The sequence below is a fragment of the Ostrinia nubilalis genome, chromosome 5, assembly GCF_963855985.1.
Source record: "Ostrinia nubilalis chromosome 5, ilOstNubi1.1, whole genome shotgun sequence".
NCBI lineage: Eukaryota > Metazoa > Arthropoda > Insecta > Lepidoptera > Crambidae > Ostrinia > Ostrinia nubilalis.
The window spans coordinates 2,066,361-2,091,771 of record NC_087092.1 but is presented as its reverse complement, the minus strand read 5'-3'; the positions used below and the strand labels follow the sequence as shown (position 1 = coordinate 2,091,771).

At 39.1% G+C, this 25,411-nt stretch overlaps 2 protein-coding genes and 2 non-coding genes across 4 annotated transcripts in view; 2 read left to right on the top strand and 2 right to left on the bottom strand.

The window, feature by feature from the left end:
• The window catches only part of LOC135072110 (uncharacterized), a 77,780-nt gene extending 62,917 nt beyond the window's left edge, over positions 1-14,863 (top strand). Inside the window, exons 6-12 of the mRNA XM_063966062.1 lie at positions 10,126-10,268; positions 11,997-12,138; positions 13,275-13,462; positions 13,611-13,862; positions 14,011-14,136; positions 14,199-14,273; positions 14,744-14,863. Coding sequence (XP_063822132.1) covers positions 10,126-10,268; positions 11,997-12,138; positions 13,275-13,462; positions 13,611-13,862; positions 14,011-14,136; positions 14,199-14,273; positions 14,744-14,863 — 1,046 coding nt within the window. The remainder of the gene's footprint in view (positions 1-10,125; positions 10,269-11,996; positions 12,139-13,274; positions 13,463-13,610; positions 13,863-14,010; positions 14,137-14,198; positions 14,274-14,743) is intronic.
• On the bottom strand, positions 12,654-12,725 carry Trnae-cuc (transfer RNA glutamic acid (anticodon CUC)). The gene has a single exon. It is a non-coding gene; the product is annotated as a tRNA-Glu (tRNA).
• Trnae-cuc (transfer RNA glutamic acid (anticodon CUC)) lies at positions 12,930-13,001 on the bottom strand. Its single transcript has one exon. It is a non-coding gene; the product is annotated as a tRNA-Glu (tRNA).
• Positions 14,203-25,411, top strand: part of LOC135071655 (ephexin-1) — a 30,906-nt gene continuing 19,697 nt past the window's right edge. The window contains exons 1-5 of the mRNA XM_063965420.1: positions 14,203-14,273; positions 14,744-14,859; positions 15,903-16,079; positions 17,062-17,261; positions 21,710-21,830. Coding sequence (XP_063821490.1) covers positions 15,976-16,079; positions 17,062-17,261; positions 21,710-21,830 — 425 coding nt within the window. The 5' untranslated portion in view covers positions 14,203-14,273; positions 14,744-14,859; positions 15,903-15,975. The remainder of the gene's footprint in view (positions 14,274-14,743; positions 14,860-15,902; positions 16,080-17,061; positions 17,262-21,709; positions 21,831-25,411) is intronic.

Here is a 25,411-nt window from a genome sequence, read left to right as displayed (position 1 = left end):
GTGTGGTTAATTACTGCTTTGTATTCAACTGCAGCTCTTAAACCCGTCTATAGATTAAAATTGAGCGATTTCGTCACGTCATTAAGCAAGGCACAATGTTTCTAATGAGTCACAATCGAATCTATAAAACAAGCGGCCATAATGAGTCCGGCAAGTGCACCGATTCCGGTTCGCCTTCGTGCGTTACGCGGTTTTTCTCTTCCTGCTCTGGCGCAGACATTTCATTTGCAACGAACGCGATTTGCTTGTCTGCTTTTGTTTTCTTTGCGGAAACTAATATTAATTTTCACCTGACTGTTCTAAGTTTTTCTGACTTAAAATTATAATCGGATTAGTTTATTGTTAGTCGAATGAAATAAATTGATTTAGTACCATGTTAGAATCAATAATTTAATCAATACTTTCTAATGTTGATGCCAATTTACAATCAATCAATCAGCAGCAATCTAATATTCAGCACAATATTCCTTCTTAATTGTTGATTTTCACTCCTCCATTGTCGCTATAAGCGTAAACATTTACAATCACAATGTTTACAATCCGTTGAAAACAAAGGAAATCGAATCGAAAATACCTCAACAATAGAATTCCTTCGCACATATCTTCGAGGAGCAAAACATGTCTTCACACGGTGCCTCCGCAACGTTGGTGCTATTCATCCTTGACCGTAAAAGAGTATGGGCTTGCCATTAAAATATGAGGCGGACCATTAAAAATGAGCTCTTGCGTCAAGCTCTACCGTCGGTATTTCCTTGACAAACTTCAGAGTAAATGGTGTAACGAAACCACTCGGATCATTAGCGATATGCACATTTGTAAAAATAATGGCATGATTTTTATCACTTGCTTTTGAGAATGTTGTTAATCCATCTTGTAATATTGATGTAGTGTCCAAATTGTCCAACCTTTATGATCAATTTGAACAGAGCTACGTAAGTCTTAAAGTCTGATATCTCAACTGTGGGGCTTAGGCAATAATAATTGCTCTATTGATAAAACATAAAATAAATGTCGTACATAACTTTCTCCGATAGATAAAATTAAAGACAATACAGAACATGTTTCTAAAACAAGAGTCTTCGTGAACAATGTAGAGGCAAAAACTATAAATGGCATACAGAAGGCGGGAAATCCATCTCTCGGAGGAAAGCCAGTGCTAATTACCTTCATGCGATAGATATCACACTAACACAATATTGTTCCATGAAAGAAAATATTGTAAAACACAAGAACGCATTTAGAGTAGTTATGAAAATACATAATTGATAGGAAAAACGAAAATTATTTGACTTTCGCTAAGCAATTTTAATAAATGGCGGATAAAGACATAATTATGAGAAGCCTTTGTAAGGTCCAGCAACAATGGTCAGATTACGTCGACGGCTCTAGGAAGGCTGTTTCTTGTCATTGTCTACTCGTGATTGGACTCCGATTTAGATATCTAAAACATTTATTTTTGGACGTAATACTCGTATAGGTACGTGCGTTTCATTACATAATGCTCTTTTAAAATTTTCGATTTCTTTTCCCCAAAAAATTGCTGAACGCGTATTTGTTTTTAATTAGTCCATCAGGAAGCTGATGCTATCACAGGTTCGGTAACCTTCACTGAAGCAACTCACGGAAGGCCTGCAATTAAACCGGAGCATTAAACCTGAACCAACCAATCTCGATTCAGGAACAGACTGCACTAAATCTCGATAACTTAAATCGCTTGCGCAACTAACGCAGTCAAATTCTAGCCGAAGTCGAACGTGGGATCAATTATTAAGCGACGCTGTCGATCTTATGTCACTGGTCTCGAACCAGAGCACCGCTCCAGATCTCCGGTGCATTACAATTAGCAGGCGTTTAAGTCACGTTGCTTATACCGTCGGAATTTTCGCCTTATCCGCCATCTTTATTTCCCCTTCTACTATCTTGTTTTCTGTAATTTACAGCTTAATTGATTACATTTCGGCCTAAATTCCCTGTTGTCTTGCTGGACCAGTTTTGCAAAATGTGGAACTGGTCAAATTGGTTTGTTTCAGAATATCAAACGTTTCGACATTTGTGATAAGCAAAATCAAAGGCTCAAATTGTTAGCCACACCTAATTAGTTTTGCTTAATTGACGCAGTATAGTTATGAGTGAGTTAAGTCATCATTTGATTGAGTTAAGGCTCTTTCAATATATGCTAATCTACAGTTGCAATGTTGATCAAAAACTGTGATAGCTAGATGACGTCTGACTATGAGGACGTCTCATACCAAACGTGCTAATCTTGCCTTCAGGGGTGATGCCTAAAAGGCAATTCTGGTGCGCCCACGCGTTCGGAACAGTTGTCGCAAAAGGCTTGGCCCGGAGAGGGAGGCGCGGGCAGCGCGCGCGCGAGTTTGCCCTGCGCCCGCGCACGCGGACGGACGCCTCCGCGCGCGCACAGTGAAAGTGGCCTTCGTGCTAGCTCACTATCTGAACAAAACAATCGTGAAAAACCCATCGAAACAATATTCAGTGCTCATTCAGATCGTTCCCAAATGAAATCAACAGCAACTCTCACGAAACGGAAATCCATTCGTATTGTTGAATTTCGCAAGTGTTTCACGTTCTTTGTGGTTTGACCGGCCGGTTGCGTTGTGTCCCCCTATCATCTTGACGAAAACTTGCAACTGCTGACTCGTCCATGAAGATATTTGTTTACAGTTACATAAACTGCTTCAGTTTACTTTCTAACTAGGAGTTTTTATTCACATTATCTTTCGTCACGCTACGCTTCGGTCCATCGAAGTTGGCGATGTATAGTCTTGCTCTGTATACATATATTTTCATTTATTGCTGCTAAAAGTGTTAATGTGTTTTACAAAAACCATTGTGAACTAAGATGGAAGTAAGATTGGTGTAATTTGTATCTCTGGTTTACATTTTCGCTGACTCTATCATAGCAATTAAGAGTCTTTGTGGAACTGTTGTTACGGTGCCTAATTCTGGCACTATTATTAGCCACTACCTAAGTAATGTTTGTGTTGGTTTTGATGACGTAACACACTTCATCAATGTGTTGTGTATCCTACGGTTCAAAGGGTCATTCAGCCGTTACATACCACGACACCGTCTCTTGAAATTTACGATACTACCAATGGTTCCGTCGTGTGATCAAAACACAATCGTGCATCACACGCACCTCGTACTCGAATGCATAAGGCAGCATCTAATATTAGTTGTTCAACCAGTTTGTTTCTCGGCTTATTCAAAATCTGCTTGTCATCTGTATCTACCTACCTGTCATGGCCTCTCAATTATTTACTTACCTTGGATGTTTTCTTGTTGAATTCTAAATAATATCTAGATACTTAAAATATTTCAATTAAGCCATTGTCGTTTTTCCAATTCCCATCTGCTTTTTTATCATTTGATATAGGTATTATTTTCATAACTAATTAAAACTATTTTTATATACGCAATTATTGTTTCCATACTAATAAATGATTCAAAGGTGTTTTTAAACACGCTATTTCTATGGTCATTGTTAAAAATAATTAATGTAAACATTTCTAGTAGTAATCAGCTAATGACATCATTGCCCAATCACGTAAACACTGGTACAATAGTGATTGCACAAAGAGAAAGCCCGCGCTTGTCATTTCCAATCGGAATAGGAACTAGTTTATTATTTATGTTAACAATAACATCATTATTGTCGTTGAAAGAATCTGCATAGGCCGAGAAATGTTGTGGTAGCCGTTAACTTATAACGTTAACGGGATCGTTTCTTGTCGGAGTCTGATCACCAGCATTAGCTTCAATACGTCCTAGTCAATATCATGTATCAGCTTTTATTATGGCCATATAAAGATATAGTATAATAAACAGTTACCCCGGAAGATATTTAGTATTTAAAATGAACTGGTCAACGGATATAATTTTATCTGATCTTTCCGTGATTTGTAATTGAAACGATTTATTGACGGTTTCTAAAAAAAGTTAATAGTAACGCCATTTTTCAGCGATTGGATTTGGATTTTCTAATAAGACATGGTATCGATTGAAAAAGTATTGTTAACATTTTCTAATTTGCTTGGTGCTCTACATCTTTTTGTATCTTAATTTATCTAATGTTAAACAAATTACAATTTCAAGCTACAAGTTTATAGGCAAGTAAATTGATTGTGCAGGCCTCCTTCCGCGGAACAAATTATTCGCTACGCGTTCATTGTTTCGCAAGGCGCATGCTCTGATTGCAACCACACACAAACGCTATCTCGCGTTTTGCAACTCCACCACTGCACCATAAACGATTCCATGCAAACTGTTCAGTTGCACCAAACGGTTATCCACTCTATATCCCATAAACAAGTCACTGAATTAAAAAGTTTCCACAAAGCCTAACTGGTTTCATTTCACAACTTCAGCTAATTGCTTTTTGCTGTAATTATTTAATGACATTGTTTTCATTTCATTTGGTCACCTTATATAAGAATGCTGAAGCTATCAGTCATTATTAACATCCAATTACTCAACTTTAGCACATCGTTTCTATAAATTATTACTGGCTCTACTAATCCTTCTGTTGCGAAACGCTAGAAATATCGAACTGCGTTAGTGAAGCATAACTATCTGAAACGTAAACCAGAGTGCATTAACCACAACCAATGTCAACATAATTCTTCGAAATGTGATTATTCGGTACGATTGCAATAACTCGGTTAGCATTGAAACTGTGAAAAATAAGCGCGCACCGGTCGACCCTGAGCCGGCCAGTCTCGCAGTTGCCGGCGACTTCGTTCGTTTTTTTCTGTAACTCGACCGCGTAACTGGCCAAGATTTAATAAGGAAACTGATATCAGATGCCAACGCATCTTGCTGACATTCAACAATACGAAACATATCACTGTGTCTACAGATGGAAGCGAATCCTCGAGTGAAGTGCAATCGTGCGAGTGAAGTAAAGTGACAAAGTGAAAATAAGTGATGATGAAAAATGGTATCGGAAAGGCCCCCGGTGAACGGAGGAGTCGGCCCGCCGACGAGGCCGCGGACTATTCGGAGGAATTGTGGCGATCAAGGTAGACCAGGCTTTAGACACCTCACCATCCAAATATGTCACCAAAACTGAGCCAATGTCATATGTCATTATTACGAAAGTTACGTCGCATAATTTTTGTATCAATTCTTTAAAATATGTATATTTACCCAACTAGGTTAAAAGCTTGTATTCAACAAAATGGCATGCTAATTCGCCGTTGCACAAGTTCTGTTAAAGTTCGTGGTGTAGCGATTTGACGATATTCTTTATGCGAAACTGTAACTTGTCACGCATGGCTCAGAATTGTGAGGTATTTGTGCGATCCGAAGGTCGTGAGAGAGATGGAGTTGTCTTCAGTCTGGATTACCCTGATCGTTTTTTGTAGTGTTCATAACGTCCCCGTCTACTGTGTACATCGACACAAGCGTGAAGTCTTCGTACTACAGCCAGAACGACGAAGATGCGCAGCGCCTCACCCCGAAGAGCAACTTGGAAGATAGGGTGAGGCTGATCGAGGTCCTGGAGCACAAGTGCTGGCTCAGCTTCAGGACTGTCCTGCGCGATGGAGAAATCGAAATCCAAGATCTCATTGCATTTATCGGTAATTCTAAAACTCTTTTTACGTAACAGAAAATTGGTAATCAGGGGCGAAATCAATAAAACTAAGTAATGCAGTTTACTCAGCATTAACGTAAAATAAAAAAATATTTACATAAAATGCCTGTAAGACATCAGGAAGTTGTAGTAATCAGTTTATTTATTGTCTAGTTAAATTCGTGTCTACAAACTGTTTTGACTTGTATTATTGTTTTTGCTCCGTTTCCTCTGAGAGTGAAACTTGGAATAGTTTTTAATTTTCGTTTCACTCCGGACATGGTGGAGACAGCGCAGAAGTGCACGGGCTCACGACTAATAATAATAAATTATTTATTTATTTCGGACCAGAATAATCCATATTTGTGTTAGTACTAACAGTTAATAAATTACTTACGTACGAGTATAAACTAGGGTTAGTAAACAATAGAATTTTGACCAATCGAAGAGCTCTCCGCTAGTGTTTTTAGAATGCTGTTATGACTATCTCTCACTCTTCTTAGCAGATAAGCCGTTTTCTTGCGTATGATCGTTTTAAAGCACGCGTTATTCGGGCGTTCCTCTCGCGCTGATGTTTTATGGTCAGCCACATAAAGTGCACTTTTACTTACTTTCTACTTCGCTTCATGTCGATAAATGACCAGTTAGTAACTGCAATTTTTCTATAAATACCGTAGCTACCCTACATGTTTGTAAAGATATGATGGAGACTTAACTGTCTCACAATAGCAATAGAAAATCAAAATGAAAGTTCGATCTCTTAGATACTGAGGCGTTAAGACAAAGACCTCGTTATTCTGAGTGTGATTAAACGATGTATTTATCTAATAACAGATATCAATTAGATAGAAAAGAGTTATTGATAGTAAAGACGGCAATCACTTTGGAAACAACGAAATCTATAGAAATTGTTATTCCGCAAACCTTTCGGGTGTACATAACAGACGACCTTCACCTTTTTACTCGTGTGATTAGTATCGAATCAATTTTTCGATTCATTTCAAATAGCATTCGACGAGTCATCACCTATTATATCGCCGAATCATTGACCATTTCGGCGATATTACTTCTTAATGAAGCTAATGTAGCAATGGTTTATGATATACTAACAATATATCACATGAATAGCAATCTTGAAAGTTAATTACCTGAGGTTAGTAAATCGAATAGCCAATTTAACCAATAGATGGGTTTTGCCGTTAACTGGATGCAAATACGTTTCCGTTAATGGTTTTAATCAAGAGTTAAATGCAAATTAATAAATGCGGATAGTGGAATTGTAAAATGGTAGTTGTAAACTGTAACAGGTATTTTGAAATTCTATTTACAGTATCTAATTGAAACGTAACTTTATGTGTTAATCAGGCAAAAAAGAAGAGGGGGGTTTCCTCAATACATCGCTCAGTTAGCATAATAGATATTTGTATCCTTTATGAAAGTTGATAAAGATACTTAAATAAGTAAGCACTTTTGGAGCTAAAAGAGCTTTCGGTGCGGCCTAATTCTTGAATGTAATCGAATATAGAAACTCCCCAATACCTACAATGTTTTGTGAGCGTAGAGCGACTATAATTGGATTATTTTCTAGATAGAGACGTCTACATTTTCTGGCACAATGCACAATGCAATTTCAAGTGATAAATTGTTTGTAGAGCTAAACTCAATTTGCTCAGGCACCGGTGTTATCTCTGACAATTTGAAGTTATAAGGCTGTAACGTACGTATTACTGTTCTGGTTACACCGGTGCAGGTTGCCGTCTTACAACTATCCGGTAAAAGTGCGCCATCCGTCATGGTGTTGATGTTATGTGCGCTAACCATTTAACCCACTGTGAAATTGTGAAATTAGAGTGGATGAATCAAATGGAAAACGTTTTTTCTGTTATTTTGTCAGTTATTGTCGCCACTGGAATTATCGTTCTTGTAATTGCTGCTGATTGTTGCTAATTGCACCCAATGATTGTCACATCCCTTATGTATTGTTAAAGTTAAAAAGTAACTTACGTTAGTTTTCGTTATGGTAAAGCTGGCAGTTAAAGTGATAACTAAATAGTGCTGCACTAAATAGTGTAAAAAATGCGGGTGTTTTTAAAACTGGCTTTTCACGACACCTCCTACTATCGTAACTATCATAAAAGCGCTTTTTAAAGACTTTTTATGTTACAGTCACTACAGGTTTGTACTTTTGAAAGCTTATAACTCTGTAAGGTCAAACAGTTTATTTCATGAAGCGTCGAACTGTTGCAATAACTAAACAAAACGAAGCCTAACCAAGTATAAAGTAGAAAATTAGTGACCCAGTGTTGTTGCAAAAAGTCACCTAACGAGTCAAATCGATCGAAGTGCATAGCGTGTCTCTAGGTAGAGCAGGTCATGTCAGACTCGCATGCTTCAGCGTATAAAAAGAACAATGAACTATTCTAGCAAGTGTTGTTATTTGACAAAGCCAAAGTATTGAACGTCTCGTCAAAGCCTCGTCTCTCATCAAAGTTTCACACAAGCACATCTAAAACCTAATTTCCGCAATAGATTGAATCTTATGTTAAATTATTTAAATTCTAAATCCATTCCAGTCGTTTGTAGTAGGTTGACCTGCTGTCGGTACTAAGTTAAAACCATATTTCAAAGGATATTATGCTCAAAATTTGACTCATTCTGAGGTAGATGGAGCTGCTGTTAGTACGAAATCGGTACCCAGTGACCCAGTATTGTGAAACGCAGCCGATCGAAGTGCATGGCGTGTTCGTTGCCTCAGCAGCCGCAGGTGCGTTATGTAACGAACCTTGACATTTCGAGTTTCATTCGTCGCGGATGTATGATACTATACATAATTGACGCGAGGGCAACTGTCAAAGAAGCGTTAACCTCTGTGACAGGATACGAGCAGGTTTTACCAGTTTCAGCTAAGATACAGCTATGATTTTAATTGCGATCGTTTCCTACTACACCTTTTTGTGTGTCAAAGTCACAAATCACTTGTATCTAAATTAGAACAGCGAAGAAGAAGCGTTAGGCTATCTATTTCTAATACCTAGTCATAATCAAAATAATAATGTTATAAAACATGCAAATTCAAATTATATTACATAAAATAGGCAATAAATGTTATGTCAAAGTTATATTCACGCATGAATAAAGAGTAAAATACAAGTCTAAAAATAAAATTAACATCTCAAAAAGGCAGACAAGCTGCTTTCACTTCCTTATCTAGTCAAGACCAACGGGTATTCTAAAACCTGCTCACATCAGACCACACCTTTGACCCTGTGACGACAGACATAACATCTGATGGTGAATTATTCAATTAATTTTATTTGTCTATTGTTTTCCGGCGAATATTCGTGTCACATTATGCGTTATTGCATTCTGCGTTCCAAAGTTATACTGTGGAATGTAAATTAGGTACAATAGCCATTACTATTTCTTTATGGCAGTCATAAGTCTGTTCTGTAAATATCAATTTGATGCTAAACATGGTATACCTTGTTACTTTGACAGTCCTAGCTGTAGTAAGGAATATGATGTACAGCTAATATAAGACATATTTTCAAGTACCAGAATATTGGGCAGTTGGGCTGCATTATCTTTTAGCTCAAATTGTAATAATTTGCATTTCAAGCTTGGGAAATTATAACGTATTGTGTCCCTTTTAAAGGTTTGTGACTCAGGTGTAAACTGGCCGAAATATGATTCATTTGGTTTTGGACAAGGTCCAAACATTGTTCGACCAACACCTAAGAAAATATCTCTACATCGGTTTTTGCACCAGCTTCAATACAACGTTAACGATTTATTGTGTAGCTTTTGACATAACTTGTCCCCAATCATTAGTTGAATTTAGTTAGCAAGTTGCTGGAATATTGACGCGTACCTACTTTAATGTGCAATCCTTCGGAACGGGTATAACTATTTAACGGAATTCTTAATAGGCATTTGATAAGTATACCTAAATTATCAGATACGTATCCTACTAACCACTTTCAAGTTTTTTACATTGTTAGTACAATAAATAAGTAATAAATCGAATTAAAAGGATGCTTAATAATATCGCAATCTTTTCTGATTAGATTTTTAAATTTTAGTGGTACATACGAGTATATGAATTTCGAAATCTACTTTCAATCCGCGCCAGCTGCGATCTGAATTAACTGCTACAGTTCTTGCCATACCTATGTATTCCTATAAGTACCTATTTCGTTAAACCATTACGACGTAGTGTAGACAGACCTAGCTGCATGCCAGTATCCACCAATGAGCGTCCATGGTCTTTTCAATAGGACTCACATGTCCAGCGCCCCCATTAGGAAGAAACACAGCCCTGCTGATAACGATGATGATGCTTCTAAAGTGCCAACTAACCAATATCTCTTGAATAACAGCGTCATATTCTGGGTTTTACTACTCCAGAGCATGACACATGCGGAGCGGTGGCCATTTTTGGTTCTAACTGTCTTGCACTTACATAACTGTGTTATATATTTTTTAAGTTGGAACCAAAATAAATGTTTTTCTTTCTCTCTTCCCTCCAGAGTGCGACAGCAGCGACTCGGGGCACCTGTACGAGTCGCTGGAGCCGGCGCCGGCGCAGCCACCTACCCCCGCGCCCCCCACCCCTATCGACGACGACTTTGATTCGTTCGACAGCGACACCGACTCGGATGAACATGACAAGGTAAGCCGCGACGAGCAACGGAGGCGTTTGAAAATAGCGCTATAGTTCCAAAATACTGGACTGTCCTGTCGATGACATTGACAGTGGGGCGCCACCGTCAATACCGGATCGCTGGTTCAGATTTTTGCCATGTTGGAAACCATATAGATGAACGATGGTAGCGCCCCCCTGTCATTGAGTTTGGTGGGACAGTTCAGCGTGGGTTCACTATAGTAAGAATGTATGGTAAAACGTCACTTTTGAAACTAGCAAACGTGTCCTTCTTCTTCTTCCTAGCAAACTTTAGCATGTTTTCGGCGGTTTCCATGGCGATCGCCATTTTGCTAACAATTTCTAACAGGCGCTATATTCGGCCAAACGCCTCTATTGAGTGTTTCCTACACTAGAAATAGTTTATTTGCACACAAAATGATGATTAAAATTAAACAAAAAGAAGAAAATCTATTCAAACCAAAAAGTGCGCTTACAAGGTCCCTAACTCAGCATAAGTCGGAGCTGACCATAGATAAATCCATAGAGATATGATAGATGCCAACTAAAGCGCTGAGTTTCAAACTCAGTGTTGCATTAGAAATTCATAAAAGTAATCAAAATATGTGCTCATTATCCACTGCGGTATCAGTACTCAATGTTCGAATAATCTTTAGTAATTAAGCAAGCAATGTCTGTTTACATTATGACGTCGCTGCTGTCATCATTGCTTTCACGAGCAATGTGTTCTGTGGGTCTAGACAAAGTGCAAATTATAATCGCAAACCAGTCGAAAAGTGGTCAAAAAGCCCCTTCTTTGTATGGAGTTTTGACGGATTCGATTTTCGATTCGATCAAAAAGTGCGTTTTGTCTAGGGGGGCTGTTTTTGGGCATATTGCTGCGACATCGGCCCCGCCCCCTTGTCACATCTCCTTTAGTTTCTGTGATCTGTGGATAAATCTAAGGAGCTGAGTATAATATCAACAGCTTTGGAACTACTGAACCGATTTTAAACAGTAGAATACTTATATCTTATACAGACCGAAATTAATGAGATTTGTAATCTCTTATCCGCATGACTTTACATCAAGCGAAAAAACAAGCCCGTAATAAATGTGATTAAGCCGATGAGCGTATATCATTGTACGTATACATAATAATAACATAATTCAAGAAGATTTATTTTGTCAATTAGAAAAAATAAAACGCGCTAAAATAATGTTAATGAAAAATTAGTTATTTAATACAATTACAGATTACAGATTATTTTATATGAAACAATAACAGGTATATTTATGTAGCTAATACAGCTTAACTTTATATTTTGCCAGACCAATACAATAATGATGCAAGTTTGTAAACAACAAAAACAATTTGGAATAGTTCGTAGACGTGAACTTGGTTTAACCGATTAAATCGTTACTTCTGGGCCTAAACAATTTCGTCAAGAACAAAGTATTCTACAAACACAATATCTTTCTGATTGATTTTGATCCTTATGTCCATACTAGCTTTCCGCCCGCGGCTTCGCCCGCGTGGAATTTTGTCTGTCACAGAATAACTTTATCACGCGCGTTCCTGTTTCAAAAACCGGGATATAAACTATCCTATGTCCTTTCCCGGGACTCAAACTATCTCTATACCAAATTTCATCAAATCGGTTCAGTTGTTTAGACGTGAAAGCGAAACAGACAGACAGACTTTCGCATTTATAATATTAGTATAGATTATAATAACATCTTAACTGTCTTTTTCAGTCGTCGCCGCAAGCGCCGCCCCTACCCGCCTCCCGTCTGCCCTCGCCGCCCAGCGGAGGGCAGTACACACTGACGAAGATCGCCAGCGCCGCCCAGCGGAAGATGAGGCAGATCAAGCGCAACCTCACCAAGCGATATAGCGGTGGGTATCAAAAAAATTGGTGGCTTTAGAGCGAAAATGGCAGGTCAAACTGACATTAGAGATAAATTAGACCAGGGGTCTCCAAACTCCAAGCTTAAGACTAAGCCTATGTTTGCCTATAATTTTTATGTCCCTTGCAACATATCGAAAAAAAAATTATGGCCCCAAGGCTTCAAAGTTTGGAGACCCCTGGATTAGACCATTCAGTTAAACGTAGCTTAGCTGTTTTAAAAAATACAATATTAATAAACTATACAACTTTTACTCCAATGTCAGTCTGGTAGTGTGACAGAATAAATAATGGTAGTGTGCTATTTTGGGTCAACCTGGGAGCTTCGCTCTTCGCACCATCTCTCTAGTGACTGACAGTGTATCGCTATTATGGTAGCTATTTTTGTAACTGGAATACGTCAGTGTATCTTGGTTTTAGAGGTGTGATAGATAGAACTTACAGAATGTCTTTTGAGCGTTCAAATAACTAGCCGTAAAACAAAAATAAAAATATCAAAAAAGTATTCCGATACCGGGAATCGAACCCGAGCCTCCTGGGTGAGAGCCAGGTATCCTAGCCACTAGACCATATCGGATATTGAGTTTGCGAGCGAAATTATTATAGTGTTTAGTTTTTGCATGAAATCTCAAAATGTTTTTCAATAATAAATATTATTAAATTGTTTTTCATTATTTTCTTTTATTTTTAATAAAAACAAACTTCACTGGAGCAACCAACAAACGTGATTCTCGACGCTTTATGAGCAATTCGGAACAAAAAATATGAAGCAAAAAAGTTATTCCGATACCGGGAATCGAACCCGAGCCTCCTGGGTGAGAGCCAGGTATCCTAGCCACTAGACCATATCGGATCTTGGCAAAGATGATTAAAGATAAGACGGTTTTGGGATTCAAATCTTTAAACTACATTTATATTCATTTGACATTATTATTTTGGTCTCGCAATAACAAGTTTATCTTTATTGTTGTAATCTTTTTATAAATTAAACAGTCGCAAAGTATTTTTTTTTTCACAAGATAACAAGAACAAGACTGCCAAATAAATATTTCTAAAAAACACCAACATCGGAATTAAATTCATTCTCCTTTAAAAAAAACTTTAGTAATTTTAAAATTCCCAACAGTGGCAATGGACGGCAAGCCGTTCAGCAAGACAGCAGCCGCCCAAAACGGCATCTACGACACGCCAAAGACCAAAGTCAAGGCGCCAATCTATGCCAACTGCGAGCGGCCTGAGATCCAGCACCCCTACAGCAACCTGCAGTTCATCGACACCCGCCCCGTCCTCAAGACTGACCGCAACGGATTCAAGGTAAGATCTAGACTCAAGACCAAAGCCAAGGCGCCATCTACGCCAACTGCGAGCGGCCTGAGATATAGCGCCCTTACAGCAACCTGCAGTTCAACGATACCCGCCCCGTCCTCAAGACTGCCCGCAACGGATTCAAGGTAAGAACTAGACTCAAGACCAAAGCCAAGGCGCCATCTACGCCAACTGCGAGCGGCCTGAGATCCAGCACCCCTACAGCAACCTGCAGTTCAACGATACCCGCCCCGTGCTCAAGACTGCCCGCAACGGATTCAAGGTAAGAACTAGACTCAAGACCAAAGCCAAGGCGCCATCTACGCCAACTGCGAGTGGCCTGAGATACAGCAACCTGGAGTTCAACGACACCCGCCCCGTCCTCAAGACTGACCGCAACGGATTCAAGGTAAGATCTGGACTCAAGACCAAAGCCAAGGCGCAATCTACGCCAACTGCGAGCGGCCTGAGATACAGCACCCCTACAGCAACCTGCAGTTCAACGACACCCGCCCCGTTCTCAAGACTGACCGCAACGGATTCAAGGTAAGATCTAGACTCAAGACCAAAGCCAAGGCGCCATCTACGCCAACTGCGAGCGGCCTGAGATCCAGCACCCCTACAGCAACCTGCAGTTCAACGACACCCGCCCCGTGCTCAAGACTGACCGGAACGGATTCAAGGTAAGATCTAGACTCAAGACCAATGTCAAGGCGCCATCTACGCCAACTGCGAGTGGCGTCAGATACAACACCCATACAGCAACCTGCAGTTCAACGATACCCGCCCCGTCCTCAAGACTGACCGCAACGGATTCAAGGTAAAAAAGGCGAGGAAACATAATCAAGTATCCACTCCACGTCGGAATAACGATCCCCTCCAATTTACCAGAGGCAAATGGAGGTTTCGTTAGACCTATGCATGTTTTCACCATCAATCCCTAATTTTTAAGTGACCCCTATGACAACAAAATTCCTGTTATGTGTTACTAGACCCTCACCCTGGTTAGAGAGGACTGAAGTGCGCATAATTATGTATTTCTCTCTGAGTGGCATCTTACGACATCCTCGGCAAGAGTGGGGGTCCTATTTCATACTCTACCGAAACTTCACCTCAACACTTGCCAAATGTTGCTTTCGCTCGAATCGTTGATAGGCAAAAAGATTATGAGACATGCCAGGGTTTCATAAGGGCACTTCTAATTTTTTTTGTCTTTTTTTCTTTCATAATTTGACGAAGACATTTAATAGTCTAATACAAAATAAATACATTTTTACTTTGTCTTTGAAGGAGGAGCTTAAGACTGTAGTAACGGAAAAGAGACTGAGCAACGGCGACGTCCCGCCCCCGTTGCCCGAAAAACCGCCGCCGGAGAAACCGACCACGCCCACTACAGAAAATGCCGTGTAAGTATATTGATTTTGAACGAAATATTTACATTTCTGTGATTTGGCGTTTGAATTCAACATCATCATCAATTCAGAATATAGTCTGCAGGAGGACTACACTTTCTAATCTAGTTTTAATTGATCTAGAAAATACTTTTACTTTAGTTGTTATGAAGATTAAATTATCTGATAGATAAATCATTTATTTCATTGAAAGTGAACTAAATTATAAATAACTTGAGAAAATCGAACTGTCTAAGAGAGTGAACTAATTGCTAAATGCATATTAAAATTAAATCATGAAGAGAAATCATTACATGAAATCAATTAGTGTTCTCTTAAAATTTATAATTTAATAAGTGAAAATAGCCTGGCGACGTTTGTATAAGGCCGCCGCTGCATCTTTTGTGTCCTAAGTTATTCACATTTAACATTTGCTGGATCCGATCACCGTATCATTCGTATCGTATCATGTTATGGACCTCTTTATTTTCTTCCATTGATCGCGCATCAAATTGGCAACAGTTTAACTTAAGTATCTTCTTTGATGATCAGTCAAACTCCGACTCGACATGGATCAGGCTGTATCCATCACATATCGTATCAGATCGGCTTATCAAAACTAGACGTTAAGTTTCCAGCAAAGCGAAGAGAAGATCAGACGCGTGCGAGATGTGTGTGTTTTGAACAACCAATCAGATCAAAACACCTTCCCTCGTATCCTTCTCTCCGCTTTAGTGAAAACCGGCCTGCCCTAATGAAACACGTCGGCGATATGGCTACTGTGATCGGATCGAGCAAATGTTACATAACAGGACACGTCTTTATTATTTTTACTAGAGGCCGTCCGCGACTTCGTGCGCGTGGATCCCGTTTTACTCCCTTAGGGGCGGATTTTCGTAAAATCCTTTCTTAGCGGATGCCTACGTCATAACATCTACCTGCATGCCAAATTTCAGCCCGATCCGTCCAGTGATTTGGGCTGTACGTTGATAGATCACTATGTCAGTCAGTCAGGTAGTCAGTCACCTTTGAGTTATATATTATTTTTATTGTTACAGCAAAAAGGACAGTGGCACGCTCTCGCGCAAGGCTTACTTCTCGTTCAAGTCGCGCTTCCGTCGCGCCACGTCCATGGCGGTGGACATCAATTCCGACGTGCCGAGTGCCCTCAAGATCACCAACTCCACCTTCTACCTCACGGATTCTATGGACGGCGACTCCGGATTCAGCAACTGGTGCGTGTACTGAAATAGGAGTAGCCTAAAATGGACGGTAACGACCATCAGACCCTGGTCTGTGTCTACCCTCTGTGGTTCGCTACATCTTTCATTATCATCATCAGTTCAGCTATAGGATATCCAGTGCTGAACATAGACCCTAATGATTTCCAGATTGGCTGGTTGATAGAGGCCTGCTTCCAGCGACTTCCTTTATGAGGTCCTCTATCCACACTCGTGGTGTTTCGCTTACCGACCTACAATATCAGTTGAAAGTTGCGGATGCCACTAAAGCAACGTAGCTACTTTATTCTGTGACTTTAGCATAAGTTCGTGATAGGTCCCCATAGTAGTTAATGCTGTTTATCTATGGCGTTTTCTTATAAGTTACTTAAACCTTTTTTTGTCGTCTGTCATTCGCTTCACACTGGAGGTGATCGTTAATTTCAAACGCTTCCTAACGTAACAATAACTGTTTAACTTTCCCCCGGAACAAACTTGACCTTCACTGGGTGGGTTTTTATTAACGCACAAACGGTCAAGATCCTGGCTACACAGGAGTTGCAGCAATGGGTTACTGAACCCCAATGTCAGTTGGAAATTGCAGATGCCACCATATCAACCTACCAGCCACTATACACTATATTCTCTTGAATTTAGTGTACGTTCTTTTTTATATCATCCTAGGGACATGTTTGATACCTACAAATGTCTATAAAAAAAGTCAAAAGTCAAAATTTCTTTATTTGTTTAGACTAATAAATAGTTCTTACAAGTCGTCATTTTGCTCTTAAGGAGCCTCTACATGTCTCATAATCGTTTTACCCTACCAGCGCTTCGAGACCAACATTTGGCAAGTGCTGAGAAGAAGCGCCGCAACAAACTCAGTCACCTGTCTGCCGGTTAATATAAATAAATAGAAATAGTAGTAGTAGGTACATACGATTCAGGAGCAGTTCACTGAATTTACCATCAAAATGTAACCCTTATCTCCGTTCAGCAGCGACAACGGGCAAGCGGGCAGCACCGAAACTCTTTCCCCGGGCAGCGCAGGCCGCCGCCGCGATGGTACGCGGGAGCCCGAGCTGGGGCGGAGGCCGCGCGCGTGGGCGGAATCCACGCCCTGCTTAGCGCTCGAGCGACCGACCGCGCCGCCGCCGCCGCCGCCGACCGCGACCGACCTTAGCGCTGTCAACGAAGGTAACGCGCAGGCGTCAACTGGACACTACACAAACAAATATAAACTTTCACTCTCTTCTAATAAAGCTGCTGTTCTATTAAACGAAAACCTTTAGAGCGCTTTCACCTTTAAGCGATTTAGGAGCGCGAAAGACGCGCGACAGACGTGCTGCCGAAAATTTCATACTATGTGACAGTGGATGCATCCCTTCACATTATGAAACGCTGCCGCGTTGCAGTCGCGCTACTAATGCCCTAATGTGAAAGCGCTCTTAATCTCTTCTAAATTTTCCAAATAAGCAGATAGGATAGGAAGATTCCACACTCCACAGGTTAAGTATGTTCCAGCGGTAGTGGAGTGATGTGGGATAAACAGTTGCCAAGCAACATTGGTTAAATATTTCCTTTCAAATTATTGTAAACCAAATTGGTACTTAACTATAGTGTTTTTGGAATAAATAACTTTATTAATTACAAAGTGGCGTGTTTTCTTATTATAACATCCAACCATCAGCCATTCATTGGCACCCTACTGATTTCTACAGGTTAACATGTGACGTAACAGAACTGTCAGTATACGGTACTTAAACATGTCTGAACATCGATGTTACATACAATGTTTAACACACCCTTCCACATCGCTTGATTACTGTCAAAACATACTCAGATAAGCGCTATAACATGCCTTAACTTATCGCCCTCTATGAATACAAAACATTTGACTACTTAGACACTCTTAAAGCCTTGTGGTCTCTTCAAACCATCAATAAACTGATTGCCAGGTCAAATATTAAAATTAAATAATTTCACACTTCAATAAAACCAGCCAATCAACCAGCAAAAGAAAAACAGACGCATAAAGCTGATAAACCAAAATCTGGTGATATCTGTAACAGTTTAGTGTTTTTTACCTTATCTTTACTAACACGTAACTCCTCCTATGTTCTACGATTAATTTCATTACGGGTCCAATGACAGTTTAACTTTCCCCGGGACAAACTTGACCTTCACTGGTTGGGTTTTTATTGGCGGTCAAGCTGTAGATTTTGGCTACATAGGAGTTGCAGCGGTGGGAAAGAGAGGTGGGAATAGTCCCGTTTTACCTTTACTAACAGCAGAGTTTATACTAATGTCATTTATTTAGACAATTATATTTTTATTTTGTAGACCTTTAATCTTAGAGTCGTGTTAATAACATTACTGTACAACCTTGCGAACCATGGCGTGACCATAAAACAGCGTAAACTGCGCGCCTCGCGGCTAACGGCCTTGCATTGTGAGATACAATTAAGAAAATCATGCAGTCAATTTTACGCAGAAAAAACGGTTGTAGAATTTCCTATGTCTATAGCTATACCTTCGATTAATAAAGCCTATACACATTTTAATCGCATTTAAGTACTTATATCAGCCGACTTTTTTAACGAAACCCTCATAACATTTTTGTGACGAAATGATTTAGAAACCTATTTTCTAACATAACCGTAAGATATTATTATATATGTACAACAAGTAAACTCTTATTTGCCATGTTATTATTCGTTGAAACTTCATATCTACCCGCTCTAGATCTCGAAAACTTATGTATGTGTTTTAAAATGCACTATAACTATTTCAGTTGACGTCTGTCCGTAACGTGTAGAATTTAATACAATAGTTAACTTAAAAGTTAACTCTTTTAAAATAGAGAGCAGACAGAACGAAGACAGCGCTAACGGAGGTCAGTGCAACTCCGCTTGGTCAAAAACGCCTGTTTTAACCCGTAAAACTCTAATTATTACAAAAAAACATCGGTAAACACACAAAATAAACAAACAAGATTGACACCTGTAAATACCTCATCTGATTTACAATTGAATTTGATTTTACAGAAACTGAAATGCTTTCTCAGCTTAATCTGATATTACTTCCTATCTATCTCTCGATTTATTCTTTGGCTTATTTTGTTTAGTTATTTATTGGTATGGGATTAGATATCGCTCAATTCAAGAATATGGTTTATTAGTAGACCGATAGGTAGATAAAGAAACGTTTTAGGTATACCTAACCTATGTGTAGAACTGTAGAGATTATTTAATCTTCAATACCTAACTTCTTTAAGAAATAACCGTTGATAAGTTTCTCAGGATATGTAAGAATAGGTCCATCAATATCACAACTCGTGTTATTTATATGGAAATACCTACTTGAGCATACGCAGCATAATGTAAAACTAGCTGGACCTGTTATCACAACATGACCCTATAAATCTTAGTATCAATAGGTACGCAGATAGTTGCGATATTGCCATCATAAATATAACTTAGACTTAACATCGAAGTCATATTTTGTATATATTGTGGGTTTTTCGTTATGTTTTCCTAACTCTACAATCGTACGTATGTGGTTAACGTGTCCCGATTTCAAAATTCTAATTTATGGATACCTACGAGAGCTAAATTTCCTTATTTTGTTAGCTCTTCTCTTCATAAAGTTTTCCTTAATTCGAAATTTCTAAGTAACACACAAAATACCCCGGTATAATGAGAGTTACATTACGCCTTCTCTAAAATGAAATATGAGAGAGACAGAGACATTTTTATCAATTGGTGCCTTTATGTCTGCTGTAATCTACAACGGCATTAAAGGGGTTAATATCTAGTCCAAAGTTCTCAAAGTGCTAGGTCGAGTAATGTGGGCAAACAACTATCTTGTAGACTAGTAGGCGAATGGCTCGCGATCAGTCTTATGCCATAGGACCATAATTATTTAATTATATCTCTTTAGGTCCGATTAAGATGAGTTGTTTACAATTTGTGTGTTTGCCTTTTCCTTATACAGATCAGTTTCGACCAAGCGGAGGTTTGTGGTTGTGGTGCGACGCAAAAACTTCACGTGAATGTCTAGCTTGCACTGTCTTTGTTTCCATGTTTTCGTTCTTTACACACACTTTATTACTGGTTATGGCTTCTAATTAAATGTTTATTTCCGCGATTTGTTATTAATATGATTTCATCATTCAATCGCCATTACAGATTCATGAAAAATGCATTTGAATTAACAGAATGCAATCAATGTGCCTACAGCGCGCAGACTGGTTTGCGCTCGCGTCATTTTGCAATAGTTTCTTAGTAATCCGTTGGCGGAGACACGCTACGCTCGTGCCGGCCTTCGAACGATTCTCTCGTTAGCAATCCTCGTTTTATAATTTTTATTGTTATGTGCCGTCTGCTCTATGCGTCGTGAGTTTCCTTATCTTTCGAGTCACTGTGCATGAACACAATTATTATTAAGCTTCTGCAATATCTTCACCGCACTCTTTGTAACAATTACTCAAATCAACAGAGCAATTATCTCATGTGTTTTCATTGTTTATTGGGCGTAAATCTCATCGACTAAACACTAGTTGGCGTGAGAATTGGTAATCGTGTTAATTCCACACGAATCGAGAATCACGATTAATCGAGTTATGTTTTTGCATCAAGTGTTTCCTCCTGTCATATTGTTGAACATGTGTGTTAGAAATAAAAACATTATGCATTTACAAAATTATACACAATGCTGAATATATTTTCATCAATATTTCTTTCAAAAACTTACTGAAATACCTACTTGATTGTTAGTCATTTAAATTGCGATTTGCCCTTGCAAAATATTGTTTTGCAGTTTTATCAACATTTTAACTTTATGTTTTCTAATCAAACACTGCACAAGCATGTTTTTATGTTTTCATGTGTTTACCAAATATGTAACCACTATCGAGGAACTTATATCAACTACCATCCAACAGTAACTCTCACTCCATCCTAATTCATTGTTCTAATCACACTGCAATTCAAGATATTTACCTAATTGTTTTTCCGTTAATACAGTCTTCACCAGCTCATGTGATACACTTTCCTCGATAGTTAAACCCAAATAACCACATCAACTGCAACAATACGTATCCAAAAGTTCATCCCTAAGTCAAGCGGGTTTTCCACCACGAGCGGAGCGAGCCAATTAATGACTCCGTTCACCGCTGCAATACAAAAATGCATAAAATACAACTGTTTCCACCAACAACGGAGTCAAGTGAAAATGACAAAGAGGGCAAAAAGAGTAAAAAATGAGTTCTCTCATCAAATCAATACTCCCGAACTCTTTCTCGGTGGAAAAGCAATCCTATTTATGTACCTGCAAACCGCTCCACTAGACACCCTTAGTTCAATCCTCTTTGGCGGTGGAAAACGGGCTTTAGTGAGTTAAGTTCTTAGCAGACTATCAACTCGGAAAGGGATCAACGCCGTATCGCCTTTCGCGCGCTGTCAAACGTGACAAGCGTGCGTTTCAGTTTCAGTATGGAGTTCCATACAAAGAATACTGACCGCCTCGAGTTGATACGGTTACCATCCCTTTCCGTATTGATAAATGTGCGATGACCTTTAAGATAATTTATTGTTGCAGCTGATTGGCGAGTCATATAGTAACATGTTGTTATGTCTGCGCAGAACTAAAGCGCCTGCTGCCGACGCTGTCGCGCAAAGACAAGAGCCCGCGCACACGCACCTCGTGGTATGCAGAGTGCGGCGCCAGCGACACCGCCTCCGTCAACACCTCTAATACCTGCTGGTAAGTGCTATAATTGCATGTTCATGGCATTCAAATTGGATCTAAAGAGTGTCTTTATTCACAGCTCTGTCAGAATCTGTCAGTTTACAGAGGCTGCTCAAACTTTTGAAGAGTCGGGCCAAACGGTGGGTTCAGTCGTTAACGACGGGCCACTTACATTTCCTATTTTAGTTACTCTTAGGACAAGCGCAATAAAAACTCAATCATTAAAAGATCAAACCATACTTGCGCGGGCCACTTAAATTCTATCGCGGGCCACGGGGTTGAGCAGCCTTGACAGGAAAACGATTTCTGCTGAAAAAAAGTAGTGCATAGGTAATAGTAGAATGACAGTGTTTCTACGTACAAACATACTTTCAAAGTGCACCTTCTTACGCAGAAACAATAGAACATCAATATGTTATTCGCGTCGTAAGATTTAAAGCTGTTGCAGTTAGTTTCCTAGAAGACGGTCATCTGAAGTCTATTTACCTTACCTTAACGACATAAAATGTATCACCAAGCGATACGATTACGATACGGCGATTACCGCCGCTCTCCACTTTCGTCGGCCGCCGTCTGAAAATCAGCGTCCAGGCATTAGCTTGTGACACATGCTGAGACGGAGACCTTTTGCTGCCGCAACTCTGCTCACATTATTTCATTTTTCATTGTTATTTATTTTATTTTTTTTATTTTGAATGTGCATGTTAAATATTGTATTATGTTATTTTGTTGAACTATGTATGTGACTTTGTGTGCAGCAAATAAATGCTTACTTACTTACTTACTTATACACGAATATCAGGATTACGTTCAGTAAGCAGTAGACAAAAGAGACAGCAGACAAACACAATTATTTCAAGCAATCAATTATAAAACGATTGAGGGCGCACGTAGCCCGTGACGTAAACTCCGTGGTAGGTCAACAGTTCTACAAAATTCTGACGCATCATATAAGGTAAGCATAACAATGGTTCCTTCCGCGAAAAAGAGTTTTATAAGTTAAAACTCTTATGTATACTTTCCGTTTTTGAATAAACTAAAATTAATTTAACGGCCCCACTGTTCGACTTGGGGTTATAAAGTATACTTGGTAATACGACTTTAAACCGTTGCGGTGCTTATTTAATGGTATTATCTTATCAATCAATTGAATGCTCGCGAATACCCCTCAATACTCTGCAGAAATAATTGAAGTCCAACTAGGTACTCGTAAATACAAAAATCGCTTTTAATTTCTTATTATGCCTTTAGTCATCCGACCGACCTGTATCATTAAATTACGTTCATATAAAAGATTATTAAATAATTGGTGAATCAATTTTCTTCGCTATCATAGAGCGTTAAAGGATGACTAAAGGATGAATTGTCATTCTCACTAAAATGTCTCTGGGGTGGTGGCGTAGTGAGGCGGGTCGTTACATTCCCTCTAATATGGTCGAGTGAAGCGATGGCTGGTTCACTCGTCATGTCTGTGAACAGGCGCTGCTTTCGGGGACTGGTCAATCCAAGTTATTCAAATTTATGTATGCGAGTCATTTCTACTAGTATCTTAATATGTAAGTCTAGATATTAGCACGTCACTACCTTGTTTAATATACCACGCAATCTTGTATACCCATTCTTATAAGATACACCATACAAGAATGCATGGTAAATTCAGTGAACTGCTCCTGAATCGAATGTACCTACTACTACTATTTCTATTTATTTATATTAACCGGCAGACAGTGGTGACTGAGTTTGTTGCGGCGCTTCTTCTCAGCACTTGCCAAATGTTGGTCTCGAAGCGCTGGTAGGGTAAAAAGATTATGAGACATGTAGAGGCTCCTTAAGAGCAAAATGACGATTTGTAAGAACTATTTATTAGTCCAAACAAATAAAGAAATTTTGACTTTGACTTTGACTTTGACTTTTTGACTAATATCAAACCCTGGTGTACATATTTCTACATATCCAGGCTCTGGAGCCTTGATGCGTTAACTCTGGAGTTAACGCATCAAGATAAAAAAGTTAACATACTAAACTGACTTGGGGGCAGTCCATAGCCCGTGACGCATAACAGCCTAGTATAAACGACGGCACATAAAGCTTTACACCTTATCTTAATGGAGTTGGAATAAGTGCGGTTTTCCAACGAAAATGTTTAGTCTAATGTGCTATCGTCTGTATCGAACGGTGGTGCCTCGCGAGTGTAATCCTCGCTTTAGTCAGCGAGGCGGTTGCGCGGGCGCATGACGTTTCGTGGCCGATGACTCACCGGAGCCAGTTTCCCGACGACCGTTAAACTTGCCGCAAGTTCAGGACGCGGGCGGTTGACCACGTGCGTATCTTAGTGGAAATCGTTTTGAAAATTGGCCCTATTGAAACTATTTTGGAACGTTTATTTACTCAACATTAAAGTGTTATTGCAGCAGACCAATTAGTTTATCTGGTAATTAAAATATTTTTAAACACAGTGGAATCATCCGATTCAGAACTCAATCAAAAGTTTATTTTTTAATTTAAAAGTTGTCCAAAATTTTATCACAAAGCTTACACAGGATTATTGAAAGAAAAGGCTAAATTTCTCGCTGAATTTCTTCCAATCTCTCGCTGAATTTCTTCCAATCTCTCGCTGAATTTCTTCCAATCTCTCTTTCCTCTTTTTACTTGCCCGAATTCCTGAACAGGAATTCAAAAGTCGTATTTCTCGTCTGCGCGATCTTCGCAAATTGTGACACACTTAACTTTATTGCAGTACTTAAATGCATATTCTGTTATTCAACATCTGCTTGGGCGATCGCAAAGACGTCTGTGGAGTCTAATAGCACCAAATATTGTGGATTTCTTTTGTTTTTTCTTTCAAATCTATCAATAATAGTGATGAAAGTGCAACCCTAATTTGTATGCTAAATAGTGGCGAGTTTTCTTTGTCAATGATTTATAAGAACCCGTTATGTGGTTATGTCGTTAACGCGCCGAGATTGTATATGACCTTTTATAGCGTGAGTAACAATCCATTTGCATCGTCAACTACAAGGCTGCCGCTGCTTCCCATAGTTAAGAATTTGCTACGGGATTTTGTAATATCTTCGTAGTGCCTAAATCCGAAAAGTATTTTGAAACTTTTGCCTTCAAGCTGTTTAGTTGTGGGTAGGTAGGTGATGTTAGGATATACACCGTGTTACTTTGCATTCTTGCCATATTCACAGAGATGAAAGTAGGGAACAATACCTATTATTTAAGATAAACAAGAGACTCCCATAAAGAAAGTACGCTAAGTTTTTAGTAAATTTGGTTTTTCAGTACAAATTGGAATAAACCAATTTTGTCTCGCACGTTCTACAGGTGCAATTGGAATAAACCTAGTGGGCGTGGCCTAGTTCTTATTAATCTGTTGTTTTATGGCCCTGGGTACCAGCCTTTTTATCCAGTCATAATAATTATAGCCTGACCAGGAACATAAAAACCCTGGCATAGAGGCGCTTCAATTGCATTTGATAGTGCAACACTGAGTACAGTCGTACATGTGTTAAATTAATAGGCTAAATTTATGTATCAGGATTCAGGATTACAGGCTAATTTGATATTTTCATAAATTAACGAAAAATATTATT